The 16,799-nt window shown below is 34.6% G+C and overlaps 1 protein-coding gene across 1 annotated transcript in view; it reads left to right on the forward strand.

Moving 5' to 3' along the window:
- Positions 1-16,799, forward strand: part of Ppn (proteoglycan-like sulfated glycoprotein papilin) — a 264,027-nt gene that overhangs the window by 109,163 nt on the left and 138,065 nt on the right. The window contains exons 24-25 of the mRNA XM_089091753.1: positions 10,234-10,422; positions 15,008-15,184. Coding sequence (XP_088947879.1) covers positions 10,234-10,422; positions 15,008-15,184 — 366 coding nt within the window. The remainder of the gene's footprint in view (positions 1-10,233; positions 10,423-15,007; positions 15,185-16,799) is intronic.

Raw genomic sequence — 16,799 nt, forward strand, 5'->3', positions numbered from 1 at the left:
TTCTGGGGGAAATATCCGGGGGCTATTTTCAGCGTGTTTAGATATCCGGGAACAAATCCATGGAAGGAGGGATTTCCGGAGTGACGGTGAAAACGATTAGAGACTATTCTTTTTCCAATAAAAGTTTTATAAGGAGAATTTTTCAGGCTGAATTGTCTGAAAGAAATTTTTACAAAATTTTCAGCAAGGATGCAACTGTCTGGAGGGAATTTTACGGGGGGGGGGTGTATTTAACTTGGGAAGAAATTTCCACGGAGGAGTTTTCCGTAAAGGGGGGGGGGGCTCAAGGAGGGTGAGCCAGATTTACGGGCATTATCATATGCAGTGTGCTAGCGGTGCCTAAGTAAAGAACGATGTGGGCACAATGTCGTTTTTCTTCAGCCGGGCACTTGTCGCCCGGAGTTGCCGTAGAAACTTCAAAAAGGGCTCATTCGATTGGAAATTGTAGTGGCTAGTGCGCTTTTTAATTGTCGAAAGTGATTGGAGGGTAACTAGCCCCCCGCCCACGCCCCTCATTCCCCCAAACACATCCAATCAAAATTTTGAGATAGCCATTTTGTTCAGCGTAGTTGATTTCCACATAGAAAATATGTTTTTGAGGAGGACACTTCCCCAAACCCTCAGGGCAAGGGTTTTAAGTTATGCCCCGGGGGCATATAAGGCTTTTATAGAAGGTGTTGTCGTAAAAACTTCAAAACAGGCTCACTCGATTGGAAATTCGAAGGGCTAGTACCCTTTTTAATAGTCGAAAGTCATTGGAGGGCAACTAGCCCCCACCCCACGCCCATTATTCCCCCATACACATCCAATCAAAATTTTGAGATAGCCATTTTGTTCACCACAGTTGATTTCCAGCTAGAAAATATGTTTTTGAGGAGGACCCTCCCCCAAAACCCTTAGGGCAAGGGTTTAAGTTATGTCCTGGGGGCATATAAGGTTTTTATAAAAGGCGTTGTCGTAGAAACTTCAAAAAAGGCTCATTCGATTGAAAATTCAAAGGGCTAGTGCCCTTTTTAATAATCGAAAGTGAATGGAGGGCAACTAGCCCCCCCCCACGCCCATCATTACCCCAAACATATCCAATCAAAATTTTGAGATAGCCATTTTGTTCAGCGTAGTTGATTTCCAGGTAGAAAATATGTTTTTGCGGAGGACACTCCCCCACAGCCCTCAGGGCACGAGTTTTAAGCTATCCCCTGGGGGCATATAAGGTTTTTAAAGAAGGGGTTGTCGTAGAAACTTCAAAAAAGCTCATTCGATTGAAATTCAGAGGGCTAGTGCCGTTTTTAATAGTAGAAAGTGATTGGTGGGCAACTAGCCCCCCCCCCTCCCCATGCCCGTCATTTCCCCGAACACTTGCAATAAAAATTTTTAGACATTCATTTTTTACAGCGTAATTGATTTCCAGCTAGAAAATATATTTTTGAGGAGGACAATCCCCCACAACCCTAAGGGCAAGGGCTATAAGTTATGCCCCGGGGGTATATAAGGTTCTTATTGAAATCTTTGTCGTAGAAACTTGAAAAAGGGCTCATTTGATTTGAAATTCAAAGGGATAATACCCTTTTTGATAGTCTAAAGTGATTTGAGGGCAACTAACCCCCCTCTCACGCCCACCTTTTCCCCAAACACATCCAATCAAAATTTTTAGATAGCCATTTTATTACACACAGTTGAAAGTTTTGGAAATTAGGTCTTTAAGGATGACAACCCCTCCCCCCCCCCACAGCCCTCAGGGCAAGGGTTGTAAGTTATGCCCTGGGGCATATAAAGTTTTTATTGAAAGCGTTGTCGTAGAAACTTCAAAAGGGCTCATTCAATTGGAAATTGAAAGGGCTAGTGCCTTTTTTAATAGTTGAAAGTGATTGGATAGGGACTAATACCCCTCTCACGCCCACCATTTTCCAAAACACATCCAATCAAAATTTTGAAATATCCATTTTGTTCAACTTAGTGGAAAGTTCTGGAAGTTATGTATTTTAGGATAATAACCCCCTCAGAGTCGTCAGTGCAAGGGCTGTAAGTTATGCCCCGGGGGCATATAAGTTTTATATAGAACGTTGTTGTATAAATCATAGGCAGCAGGATTGCGATGCCTAAGTAAAGAACGGGGACACTCGAGAACTATACAAGAAACTGGGACTAAGTAAAGAGGAGGATACTACCCAACAACCCTCAGGGCAAGGATTTTAAGTTATGCCATGGGGGCATATAAGAACGATGTTGGCACAATGTATTATTTCTTGATTTTTTCCTTTAGAGCAGGGTACTTCGTATCGAAGAATTTGCCGTAGAAACTTCGAAAAGTGATCATTCAATTGATAATTGGAGTAGCTTGTGCCCTTTTTAATATTCGAAAGTGATTGGAAGGCGACGAACACCCCTCTCACGCCCACCATTTCCCCAAACTCATCCAATCAAAATTTTGAATAGCCATGCTGTTTAACGTAGTTGAAAGTTCTGGAAATTCGGTCTTAGAGGATGACAACCAATCTAACAGACCTTAGGGTAAGGGTTGTAATTTATGCCCTGGGGCATATAAGGTGTTTATAGAAAGCGTTGCCGTTTCCAAAAGGGCTCATTCGATTGGAAATCAAAAGGCCTAGTGCCCTTTTTAATAGTCGAAAGTGATTGGAAGGCTTGAAATTTTTATAGTAAAGATCGAATGGGTATAATATATCATTTTTTGTTGTTGTTGTTGTTTAGACCAGGGCACTTCGTATCGAAGGAGTTGTCGTGGGAACTTCGAAAAGGGCTCTTTCCATTGAAAATAGAAAGGGCTGATGCTCTTTTTAATAGTCGAAAGCAATTTGAGGGCAACTAATCCCCCTTCCACTCCCAAAATCCACAGCCACCCTTCCACCCCAACCCTCCCATTTCTGCTCTTAAAATTTAACCAAATCAAAATGGCTTAAGTTCATCCAACCCATGAAAGAAAGTTAATAGACTTTTTTAAGAACCTTATCAAGTTTTCTTTTATAGATTAACTAGTGAATGTATGACACAAAATTAAACAGTACTATTTATTTCCAGATTTTTAAATATGTGTATGCGGTTAAAAATTGATGAAAATTTTTGTCCAGAATACAAATAGCAGGCCAAACTATAAAGTCTGAAAAAAACGAAAAGATTTAAAGTATTATTTTCTTTTTCCTTGAAAAGACTATGTCAGTATAAAAACGAACAGAAATTAATTAAAATAACCTTTTCCACAAAAAACTTTCAAGAAAAGTAAAGAACTCCATTAAACAAAAACTGAGCAAAAATAAAATCAAATAATCTACCAAGCGTAAAACTACCACAAATTAGCATCGATAAATAAATGAAACCCAAAACGAACAGAAATTACAATAATTAACCGAGTCAAATTCAAAACGAGCAGAAATTCACATAAGTTACGCGCAAAATCCCTATGCCTTCCCAAGGTCAGAACAAAATTTGCACTTTACTGAAAAAATACAAATGAATGTGCATTGTCAGTTTAATATACATATACTGATATTTAGTAATCAAAATGTTAATATTATTTGATTTATTAAAGATATAAAAGTAAAAACATTTTTATGTTTTTGTACATAGCTTCATACCATCCTACTTTTTTAACTTCCTCGTTTTCATGAATGGACAGTACCGGAGAAAATATAGTTGTAATAGTAGTCACAGCAGCAGTATAACTACTCGACTTAATACAATTAGCCATTGCTATGATATTGTCGATTTGCTCTTTTGATAACCTGTATATTTATATACTTCTCGAAATTTCCATCTTAATGCTCTTAACCTTACAAATATTTGCGATAGAAGAAGTAGTTGGAGCAATAGTAATAGTAGTAGTAGGGTATAACTTACAACCCTTAGACTCTGGTGGTTTGTATCAACTCCCAGAGCCTTGTTATATCATCTTTGGACTATTTTGAATAAAAGAACAGTCTCAAAATTTCTATTGAATGCATCTCGGGAAAGCATGGCGTGTTTGTGTGTCAGTGGGGGGGAGGTAGCTTCGCTCTGATCACTTTGAATCTTTAAAAGGGCACTGGAACTTCTAATTACCAATACAATGAGTCTGCTCCAAAGCATATACGACTAACCTTTCTATAAGAGCCTTATTTGCCCCCAGGTTATAACTTACAACCCTTGCCCTGAATGCTGTAGGGAGGGGGGGATTGTCTTGCTTACAGACATAATTTCTAGACCCTTCAACTACGATGAACAAAATTGTTTGAACACTTACAATTTTAAATCAGATGAGCCCCATCTGAAGTTTATACGACCACCCATTCCATAAAAACCGTATATGTCCCCAGGCCATGAATTAAAACCCTATCCTCAGGGCACTGGGGGGTTGTGTCAAACTCTAGAGGCATTATTGTATGTTCTTTGGACTATTTTGAGCAAAATCCTTATATCACAATTTTTGTCAGATTCGTTTAGTGAAAAAGGTGTAGTCGGGGGGGGGGGGGGGGCTAGCTCCCACCATCACTTTTGACTCTTAAAAGGGAATTAGAATTACAAATTTTTCAACCGAATGAGCCTCCTCTAAAGTTTATATAACCATTCCTTCCATCTAAACCTTAAATGCCCAGGGGCATAATTTACAATCCTTGTCCCCAGGCTCTGGGGGTTTGTTTCAACCCCAAAAGCCTAGTTATATGATATTAGACTATTTGAATAAAATGGCTATCTAAAAGTTTCTTATTAGATGCATTCTGGGACAGTACGACTTGTGTGTGTGGGAGGGGGGGGGGTAGCTGTCCTTCGATTCTTACTTGACTCTTAAAACGGGCACTAGATCTTCTGATTATCAATACAGTGAGACCCCTCCGAAATTTATGTGACCACAATTTCTATAACAACATTATATGCCCCCAGGGCATAACTTACAACCCTTGCCCTGAGGGCTGGGGAAGATGGTTGTCATCCTCAAAGACATAATTACCAGACCTTTCAACTACGTTGAAAAAAGGGCTATCTCAATATTTTTATTGGAAGTTTTTGGGGAAAGTATGGGCGTGGGGGCATTTTTTATTTGCGACTAATAAAAAGGGCACTATCCTTTCAATTTCCAATCGAATGAGCCGTTTTAAAGTTTCTACGACAATGCTTTCTATAAAAACCTTACATGTCCCATGTCTCATCATCTCTTTTGTTGCTGTAAAAGGGCAGTAGCACTTATAATTTCTGTTTGAATGAGTCCTCTCCTAGTATTCTAAGAATAATACTAATTCAATATGATCAACCCGTGGGTTAGGGATAGGGGAATAAACAAATAAACACGCACTCGTTATCAACTGTCTCTGAAAAAATGTCAAATTTTTTGTCTTTTTACTTTTTTTTTTGGTTATATATATATATATATATATATATATATATATATATATATATATCCGTGGGTTAGGGATAGGGGAATAAACAAATAAACACGCACTCGTTATCAACTGTCTCTGAAAAAATGTCAAATTTTTTGGCTTTTTACTTTTTTTTTTTTTTTGTATATATATATATATATATATATATATATATATATATATATATATATATATATATATATATATATATATATATATATATATATATATATATATATATGAGTGTGTGTGTGTGTGTGTGTGTGTGTATGTCTAATTTTGTAATCTATCCTTTTCTAATATATTGTTTCATTTCGAGGACGTATAATTAATTAGGCTTTTATTATTGCGACAGTACTTTACTATAAAATGATATCCAAAATTACCACTTTTCCTTATTCCCATTTATTCCCTGAAACTCAAAGCCTTTTAACGTACTTGAAATGGAAGTTTTCCAAGACCAAAACATTAAATTGTACTGATTGAAATTTATGGTTACGTTTTCCTTCCCACACTTCAAACATTTCATGTATGGTCTTACTGAGTGAACTGTTTTGGCTAAAAAAGATTTATTCAGTTGCAGACGTCCTACAAAGCTTCCCTTCACAGCGCATTCTACTCATAAAAGAAGTGAATATTCCCTTTGCAAACTTGGTTGTAATTTATGACCATCTGTCTCACGGGTAAAAAGTAGTGTGCGTAGGTTGTTAAACAAGAGCTGAGCCCTAAACTAAACTAAACCCAATTTGAAAGTTGAAGAAGATATGGAGTCCTTAAGAATTTTTAATTTGACATTTAATTACTAAACAGTAAATAAGAAGTTTCAAAACCGAATGAAATGAAATAAATCAATGTAGAAAACTAATATCCTTGCCTTTAATTTCATTTTATTGATTTTCTGGCGATCATAAAAATACCAGTATCTTTTGCCAAGTAATCTTTTTTCAATATGCAAGCTTGCAACCTAGTAAGAGATGATCACGTCCAATACTAAGAAATACAATAGCCCGTAACTCCTAAAAATAGTGTTAGATCAAAACAAGAAGTACGCTATTAGAACCACCTTGTCCGAAAGCTCTATATAGGAAACTTACCGTTCCTTGGCTTGAAAATTAAATAAAAAAAACAAGTTTTTTTAACTGAAAGTAAGGAACGACGTTAAAACTTAAAACGAACAGAAATTATTCCGTATATGAAGGGGGCTGTCCCCTCCTCAACACCTCGCTCTTTACGCTAAAGTTTTTTTATTTTTTAAAAAAATAGAGTTGTGAGAAAGTCAAACTTTAGCGTAAAGAGCGAGGCGTTGAGGAGGGGACATCCCCTTTCATATACGGAATAATTTGTGTTCGTTTTAAGTTTTAACGTCGTTCCTTACTTTCAGTTAAAAAACTTGTTTTTTTTATTTAATTTTTGAACGTTTTTGAATTAATACAGGTTTTGATTTTGGCTCACCGTACATGAATAATTAAAACAAAATTTGCATATTATATTTGGTTAAATGGCTTTCTCGAAACTTGTTTAATTTTATTTACGAACGTTTTTATTAGTAATAAATATACGTAACTTAGAATTAACTTACGTAACGAACTTCTATATTCATAAATTTTTAACACGTATATTAGGGGGTTCGCCCCATAGTCAATACCCTGCTCTTTAAACTATATTTCAAATTTTTTTTCAAGTTCTTTAAAAATGACATCTTAATCACAATCAGTTGATCAGTTGAAAAACTTGTTTTTTTTTTATTTAATTCCTGATCTTTTTCTTTAATAATTCTGGGAAATCCGGCGCCCCCTTCATAGCAATGTCCCTTCCCCCATGAAAACTTCCTTCATGGAAAGATCCTTCCATATATCCCCCGACCCTCTCCTTCCCCCACCTACCAGAAAAAATCTCCTCTGAAAAAGTCTGTATACTTCCCAATAACCAATACTATATGTTAACATTGAGTAAAGTTCATAACTTTCAGCCCTCCCCTGGCGACTTTGGGGGATCAAGTCATTCTAAAAGACATTTTTATAATATTTTCAACCATGCTGAACAAAATGGCTTTCTCAAAACTAGGATCCATTGACTTTGGGGAAAAAATGAGCTTGGGAGAGGGCTTGGTTGCCCTCCTTTTTTTTCGTCAATTTAAAAGAGCACTAGAACTTTTAATTCCATTCCAATAATCCTTCTCGCGAAATTCTAGAACCACTGGGTCGATACGATCACCCCTGGGGAAAAAAAAAAAAACAAAAAAAAAAAAAACAAATAAATACGCATACATAATCTTGCTTCTGGCAAAAAATACTGAATTCCGCACTTTGGTAGATAGGAGCTTGAAACTTCTACAGTAGGGTTCTCTGATATGCTCAATCTGATGGTGTTATTTTCATTAAGATTCAATGCCTTTTAAGGTGTCTTTCCCCCTTTTTTCGAAAATCAGCCAAATTTTCTCAGGCACGTAACTTTTGATGGGTCAGATTAAACTTAATGAAACTTATATATTTGAAATTAGAATTAAAATCTGATTTTTTTGATGTATCTATTGGTATCAAAATTCCGTTTTCTAGAGTTTCGGTTACCATTGAGCCGGGTCGCTCCTTACTTACAGTTCGTTACCACGAACTGTTTGATAACAAGGAAAATCTATTGGTTTGAAAAACAAGAAAATTTGCTTGAACTACGATATTTTGCATCGACGGCATCTTTTTTTTTCTTTTACCCTTAAGCTAGCGGGGCACTGGAACATCATAGAGAGCTGTTTAATGGCTCATTTGGAAGGAAATAGATTTCTATAAAAATAATTTGTAATTAAAAAAATATTTTAAAAATAGAATCAGTTTTGTACAAAAAAACTGCATTTTTGTTCAACACTGTAGTAGAAAATGGAAATAACATCATTTTGCATTGGAATATCAAAATAGTGTTTTAACTGTGTTTTTTAATTACTGTAAAAGGAGTAAGCATATTTGTAGTAATTTATTTCAGGGGAGGGGAAGGGGGGTTTAAAAGTCTTAATTTTTTTTTGAAGGGTGACAAGGGATTGAAGGCTCCTTCCCTCAGTATGTGCGTGACAAGAACATTAAAAAGTTCAATAAAGAATTTTAGCAGTGTAGGTATTCTTGCTCTACCATATTTGTATCGTTTCAAAGGTAAGGTACTTATGTGTTATTTTCAAAAATAAAAAAATAGTCTTGCGAAGATTTTCATGGAAACATTATTTTTGGGTAGGAGTCTTCTTATATTTAGTTTTAACGTGGGTTAATTAACAGTAGATGTCTGTGTCATCAGTAATTTTAGAGAAAGCTCTTTAGAAGCCTGAAAGTGTTTTATCGTATTTGACGTGATTGAATCATTTCCATGATTGAATATATCCAGAAATAAGGATGATATTGCTGATTCAGATATCGCACTGACAGCTCTGACAAATTGACTGTTTTCGTCTAGTTTATTCTTTCTCTGATTGAATAAGAAAAGTGAGAAGTTAGCAAATGCAAGAAGTTAGCACATGATGTTATAGTCCAAGCACTTTTTAGTGGTATAGTTAAGGTTGAATTCTTTTCCAAGGAAGAACAAGAAATGGTACGTCCTTTACTACGGTCAGCCAGAACGAACACGCACTATTTTGACCCATAGGATAGATAGGCTATTTACAGACAGAAGTTGGCTAAAGATTGGAAGGGGGCTAAAATACATTGCTATTTGCTTGTGTTCCTTCAATGCTGTGTTTAATCTATAAGAAATGATTTTAGTTAGAAAATATGTTTTGTAATGTTTAAGATATTTAAGATCCAAAAATCCTTTATGGGTATTCTGTGTATTTTTTTTTAGTAAATGTTAACGTAACAATGATATCTAGCAGATGATTATAATTCAAACAAGATCATGTTTTATGCCACTTAGGTTAAATTAGTTCTAAATTGTATTATGATAAACTGCAAAACACAACCGTTGATTCATGCCACACACCGTATCTAATATGGTCACATTTGGTGCTCACGCTGTGTCTCAGCTAATTTATAATTTAAGTAATATTAATTATTCCTAAATTACAATAGAATTCTGTCCATGCATGTAAGCAAACGTTCTTTTCGTGGCGCGGACCAATAATCAAAAGAATTATGGATAATTTAAATAAGAAGTGCCCAGAAATTCAGGGAAATTAATTATTTTGGGGGGATTGGGTCTGGGCTCCAAAGCACTCCTTGTGCATAGTTGTCTGTTTCTGTTACCTCCCAGAAGGATAGGAGGTTACTATGACAGTGTAGAAGAATTTTATGACAGGGATCTTTTAAGGTTCTTGCGACAGGGATCTCTTAGGAACGATAATGGTAAGGATGATGTGAACGGCTTTTACTGTTTGGACAACTGCTAACGTGATCGCAGTCATTTCCATCTCAAGCAGTATCTGGTTTGTGATCTTGTGGTTTGTGATCTACTTCTAGTTTATTGCTACCAGAAGTCATAAAATTCAAGCGTTGATTCATGTCACAGACTGCACCTAAAAAGGCCACTTATGGCCTGCACTCTATCTGTGCTAAATCTAAATTTTAATTAACCACTGTATTCTAACAGAACTGTGTCATCTGCCAACGTCAGATGGGAATTCTGACCGGAATCCTTTAACTTGCAGCTATAATAAGGGCCTTATGTTAATAATGTGTATGACCTCTAATGTTAAAGCAATAAATTGTTAACGTGATCATGAAATCCCGCAAATACTTACTATTCAAGCAGAATGATGATTAGTTCTGCAGAAGTTAAGTCAGTTCTAACCTATTTCGAGTTTGTAAGACTCAAGCGTTGATTGATGTCACAGACTACATCTAAAGAGGCCACTTGTGGCCTACTCTGTATCTGTGCTAAATCTAAGTTTTACTAATCAGTCACTATATTGTAACAGAGTTCTGTCACCTGCCGATGTCAGAAGGAAATTGTGATAGAGATCTGTTAAGGTACTACTATGATAAGGATGAGGATGCCTGTCTAGATTATTCGTACACCGGCTGCGGTGGCAATGAAAACAGTTTTTTGTCCGTCGAGCAGTGTGAATACTTTTGTGGCAACGAGTATGAAGACTACGTTGAGACAGGTAGTGGTGAAGGAGCTACGCATGATGAAAGATTTAGACAAAAATATTTTAATTAAATAATATAGGTGTGGGTTAAGACCTTGGCTCGCATGATGATGACTATATACTTATAAAACTAATATAGATTTAGAATAGTTATTTGCACGCCTCCCGAGAAAGTTGTGCAAAAAATTATACCAAAACGGTATTTATCTTAGTAGCTTGAAGTTAAGCTTCAACTGTCTTTAAAGGAAAGTGTGGACTTTTTTGTAGTCGCATTTTGAAACTTGGATACAGTATAATTATCCAGCTGTTTTCTAAAGCTTATAAAATATTAATACCATGACTAAACATTCTAACTTAACAGCTAACTAACAATTTAATAGCTATATGTGTGCTGACTATAGTGTGGCCATAACGTAGTGACTATAGTGTGGCCATAAGGCCATATACTTTCCATAAGGTAGCATTACAAAGCAAGTAATACTGATGTAAATTTTTATCGTCAAATAATCTTTGTTATTGTTAATTGTTTTAATCATATCTTATTTCGACAGTGATGAAAACCCTTTCGGAAAGTATTTCACCGTTTCCAAGCCAAACTTGTCTGTTTGAGGACCAAATTGTATTTGAACGCATAGATGGGGATTCTATTTTATTTTTTTTGGGAAGTACTGGGCTAAAATATTTTTTTGCGAAGAAGATGATATTGATTGACCCCTCCCTTTTATTTATCAGCTTCAAGTAATGCCCCTATTGCATATATTCTTGTAGTACAAACCTTTAATGTGGGACAAATAATGGTCTCACTAATTCTTACAAAAGTTGCTGTTCCTGTTTTTATGTGTGAGGAGAGGGCTTAAAAATAGAACAAAGAAAAATAGAGTTCAGAGTTTATTCATTGAACAATAAATTATCACAAAAAAACACCCCCTCCCCTGAAATCCAGGAAAACATCCATGGCCAGGAAAACAGTGAAGAAAGGAGACAAAATTGATATAAAATAAATATTAAAATAATCTGTAGCCTACTTTCCATTAATAACTTTAGGACCACACAACACGAGAAACCGAATCGAAACACTCAATGCCATAAAGGATTTACGAATTTTGATAAAGAAAAAGGACGATTGGGTTTGCAAGAAAGGGACTTTGTAGCAGAAATCCGGTATTTTTACATTATAGGAAATATTTTTCAAGTCACCAATTTAATATTGGTTTGAAACCAGCTTAAACCTGACGGTGATTAAAATTGTGAGGGCATAAACTCTATATGTTTATCATCCCAAATCCATTTTCCCTGATCCAGATCAGCCCTTTTGAAAGTGTATTCATCTTTTCAAATCTAAATTCCCCTGTTTTAGAGCTAAATCATAGAGGGAGGAGCAGATATACCGTTTCAGCCTTTAGAGAAAGAATGAAACCTAAGGATTTTTCTAGGAGATAAAGAAAAAGGCTGATAAATTTTTCTAGGCTGATAAATTAAGAAAAAGAAATATTTTCTTTTTACAGATGTTGCGTTAATTCCTGAATCTTGAGCCTGGGTCTCGTCACGACCTTTCTAATTTTTGTGATTTTTCAAATTTTTCTACTTTTTCGAATTTTTGGCTTTGAGTACGAGGAGAAAGGATACAAGCAAAACAAAAATACACAAGTGATTTACGAACTTGACTCAATTTGCCCAAACGGGTTAGTAAGAAATGGAATTCGTAACATAAAAATGGTATTGTCACAATATAGGATACAAATTTCAAATCATCAGTTTATTATTAATTGGTGTCACCATCCCCCCCCCCCCTGCGCGTGTCCCTGTGCACTTTGAAGTGGCAAATTTATAATTTCGTCAATATTTCATGACCTAAAAGTGAAATTATACTATTACGTTAGAAATCAAAATTTTGAGAAACTGTGCATTAGGTATTAGAAATCAGAATTGAGAAATTATGCAATTAGGCATCATTTTCTCGCTGTTTCGAACGGTCTATTTGAGGAATGTGTTCAACCGTTTAATGCTTAACAATATAAAAGTCAGATTTGTTCTAGTCAACACGTCAGAACTTTTCTTGGGAGCAAAAATACCCCTCGAGCCAATTTATCCTACCCACAAGGCCGAAGAAAAATTAAGCTGTAAAAATTGTTAACTGGACTACTGTGCGTTGCAAAAGGAGCGTTGAAAACGTTGAAATGTATTTTTCTCGGAGTGAGTGTTCGAGCAGTAGGACAATTTTGCTCTGAGGTGACGATTTATATTATCAAAAATCCAAATAGACAATAAAAAATGATCAAAATACGAAGTTTTTTCTGTAATATTTAGGAAACACTGGCAATATAAAAGGCCTTTGTGGGGAATGGGGCTTTGCACACCACCCTCTTTTTGATACTTTCTTGTACGTTAGTAGCTGTGCTAGATTAATTCATTAAATTTTGTATTGGCAACGAATATAAATATAATTTATATCCTCGTTGCAGAAAACTGGTAGTGTTACTATATACCGTCCAACTTTCATATCATCAATTTATTGTAAACTATCCCGTGAAAAAATAAGAAAGTAATTAGAGTTCTGACAATTTAGGGGATTGTTTAAGCTATTGCTTGAAAAAATTATTTTTACATGTCCCATCTTTCTTTCTAGGACTAATATTACTGTCCCAAATACAGTTTCTAGGGCGTGATTTACTGTCTGGAGGAGGTTAGTTACCGTGGTTTCCGTCATCGAATTTTGATAGATGCTAGTAAATTACATTACGAAGAGCAATTTCTTATCTTTTCTCTCTTGCATCATATTCTTCCTTATCTAGCTGTTTGTAGGACAATTCTTTAGGCTAGCGTTTTATGAAAAATGGACCATTGAAGGTCTTACAATAATTCAAAAGATAGAATGATTTAAGGCCATTCAACTCCTGAAAGAATAAGTGGAAAGATTAGTAATCTGGGAATGTTCTTGGCAGCTGTAAGAATAGGGGATAAGAGAATTGGGGTGTCTTTTCAGCCAGGTGGCAGATGTGGCTTTAAAAAGAGCTCCATAATTTAGCCTACCAGGAAAACAAAAACTGAATATATTTCAGTGTCTGCCCTGTCGAGGGGTTGTACGATACTTCCTCGAAACTTAATGTTCACAAATTCAAAAATGTTAATAAAAACTGCAAAACGTTCATTATCGTTAATTTACAAGAATATTTGGAGTACTAAATGTTCTTGTATAGCAGGTGAATCCCAAAAAATTCAGGGATAGTGGTAAAACAAACATATTTAGACGATGAATCAATTTAGCAAGAGAACAAAAGAAAAAGAAATGTTCCTCAAGATCCTAAGAGCTTTGTTGACATTATAGGTATTTTATTTGGCGTATTAATTCCATACTCCATTTTTACACTGACATGCGAATTAGATTCTAGCAATCTCTTTTTCATCACGATTATCTCTGGTTGCATAGCTTTTATAGATAATTCATGAGATTGAAGACACATTTTATGTTTAAAATATCAAACAATCCCTAATTTTTTGCACTGTAGATGAAGTTTGAACTGGGGATAGGGGGCCCAAAAACCTTGGTTTAAATTGAACAGAAGCCAATTTTGAAAGGACTTGTGCTTACTCACAACACCCTGGTTAAAGATGAGAAGAAAAAATAAATTGAAAAAAAACTACAATGGCTGGAAATGGGGGAAAATTATTAGGTTCATTTCTTGTAGCTTCATTTGTATATATATTTCACAAGTCTGGAATTAGTTTTCATTTCATAAGCCTGAGATAGGATTTGAAAATAAAAAAGCTAAGATTTCGTAGCTCAAATAGCTAAAAATTAAACATAATTTCCAACTTTAACTACTCTTTAAATATCTTATCATTTTGTAATTCATGGCTGAGACTATCCTTATTTTCATATATTTTTCCTTTCTGGCTCCAACACCGAAGAAAAAGGAACATCTGTTTTTATGAGTTTACATGTAGAACTAATTAAAAAGATAAGGAGAAAATTGGAATATAGCTTCTAGTGTTTTACTGAATATTATCTTCCATTTAAAATAAATATGACTAATGATAAGTAACTGTTTTTAAATATGCATATTTACAAGTGCAAATATCTAGCTCTGTTTCTAGGATTAGCGGGAGCCAAATTAAAAATAATGAAAATTGTATGAAAAATCAGGGAAAATTGAGTGAAAAATGAGGGCGAATGAACCTAAAAAAATATGGTATCAAACAGCTCAAGACGATCCGTAGCAGAAGAGATTTTGCCGGGTCTTGGCTCAGTTTTTTTTTTTTTGCTGTATATATGTTTCTTCTTTTCCTTTTTTTTGATGCTATAATTCTTAGCTGGCATAGTTGGTGAGAAGTAAATTATTGTAATGGATAAAATAGGGACAATTTGCAAAGTTCAAACGAAACGAAAATAGCGAAAAAATTATTTTTACCTAAAAGACAAAATTATACTTTGTTGGGATATTCAAAAAGGGTTTAATATTTATAAAAAACTTTTTAAACAGTCATTGGCTCTTATCAATGGTTTGAGTGAAAAAGCATTGAGCAAAAAAAAAAAAAAAAAAAAAAATCATCACCAGGTCTGAAACTTTTATATGAAGGTTTTTTATCTGAAACTTTTTAGATGTTTGTCTACTCCCACGTTCTGAAGGTCCATGTTCTGAGAAGATTCCTAAATGGTTTTTTGATGGCTCGGAGAATAGATGTATGCCATTCTACTACTCCAGCTGCGGTGGGAATGCTAACCGTTTCGATTCATCTACAGAATGCGAACGAACTTGCCCACCAATCATTATTCAAGGTGCGTAGTTTATTTATTGAAACACCATGGACAGTGAAATGAAATCTGGTTGTTTAGAATGGCTAAGTGAAAACTTAAACAACCATATATATCTTAAAAAACTGGAAAAATAGAAATAACTGTTTTAATGAAAAAGATCGTATGCATTTATGGAGCTTTAGGTCTTGGCAGATGCCAAATTAAAGAAAAGAAAATAGGACACAAAATAAAAAAAGCAGATTAAAACATTTAGCATCAAAAAGCTTAAGAAGGTCTAGCTTCTTTTTTTTAATGTGCATATGTCTTTTCGAATAAACAGATTATTAATGTTAGAATTTTTGCGCACGAAAAGCGTTGTCAAATTGAACTAACTAGTTTTACTTATTTATTTTAATGGTTCAATGTGACAACACTGAAGAAAATGTAATATTGCCCAAAACCTTCATGATTTTGAAAAAAAAAAAAAATTACGTTTATCAGATATGAATAGACCTAAAGAGGGGTCCTGGAGGCAAAAGTTTTTTTTTTGCGCCCTTGGTACTTCAAGCAAATACTTGTCTTCAGGGATACCAGTTCACGATAATTTAGGGTGGAGGAGGCCTCTATATTTTAGGTTAGTCCTAATGAAATATACCGAAATAGGATGAAAATATAATACCTTAGAAACAAATTTTGGCTATATAGTTGCATATTAGGGGGTGGGGGTAAAGTATAGCGGGTCTGCATGCAAAGTGGGTTAGGTACAATGATTCTGTATATTATGAAGTAATAACTGTTTTCTAACTTCAAACTGTCCAAATACTTATCCCACCCCCCTAATAATCAAATATATAGCCCAAATTATATATTTCCTATCTATTCTGTCACTTATCTTTGTCTTGTCTCATGCTAAGCTGAAAGAAACTAGTGAAAGAAACCAGCTCTACAATGCCTCAAATAGATGAAGAACTTGAGTGGGGCCGCTATAACAAATGAGTACCATTATTTTATTTGATTTTTTTCAATAACAAATCCCCAAAAAAGTATTTTATAAGAACTATAGGGATAATTATACTTCTTTTGCATAAATTGGTTAAAATTGTGAAATATTTTTCTACCACCTCTAAATGTTCAATGACTTCTAAATTGTATCGGTATATGCTCTTCCAATGACAGTGGAATAATATCCCGTTTTCAGTTATATTCATTGATTTTCGTGTAGAATATTATTTTTTAATTTTTAGTCCATATTGAAAATGAATTTGAAAAGAATATGTTTGTTTGGCTATTAACACTGAAATTTACTGTTCACACTATTATTATCTAGCCTGTAGTTATTTTTAAATATTATCTTGCTTTTTATACTACCCATTCTAAACAAAATTTATAGTTTTTTGCTAAGCTTGTTTTTAAATTTTATTATTTATTTTAAACACTGTTTAAAGGTTTTTGCTCTAGTTTTACTAATTATATTAAATATTGTTCATATACTTTTGGTTCATGCCGTCTTGTTAAAATTTTGACAGGGAAGAAACAGAGAGCATTATGCTTAATACGATTTTTCTATACAAAGTTGTACTATTTTCTATATAAAGTACGATTTCTATATAAAGTTGTACGATTTTCTATATAAATACGATTTTCTATATAAAGTTGT

This window comes from Artemia sp. Qi Xiang Cuo, chromosome 7 (genome assembly GCF_049724085.1).
Source record: "Artemia sp. Qi Xiang Cuo chromosome 7, ASM4972408v1, whole genome shotgun sequence".
Taxonomy (NCBI): Eukaryota; Metazoa; Arthropoda; class Branchiopoda; order Anostraca; family Artemiidae; genus Artemia; species Artemia sp. Qi Xiang Cuo.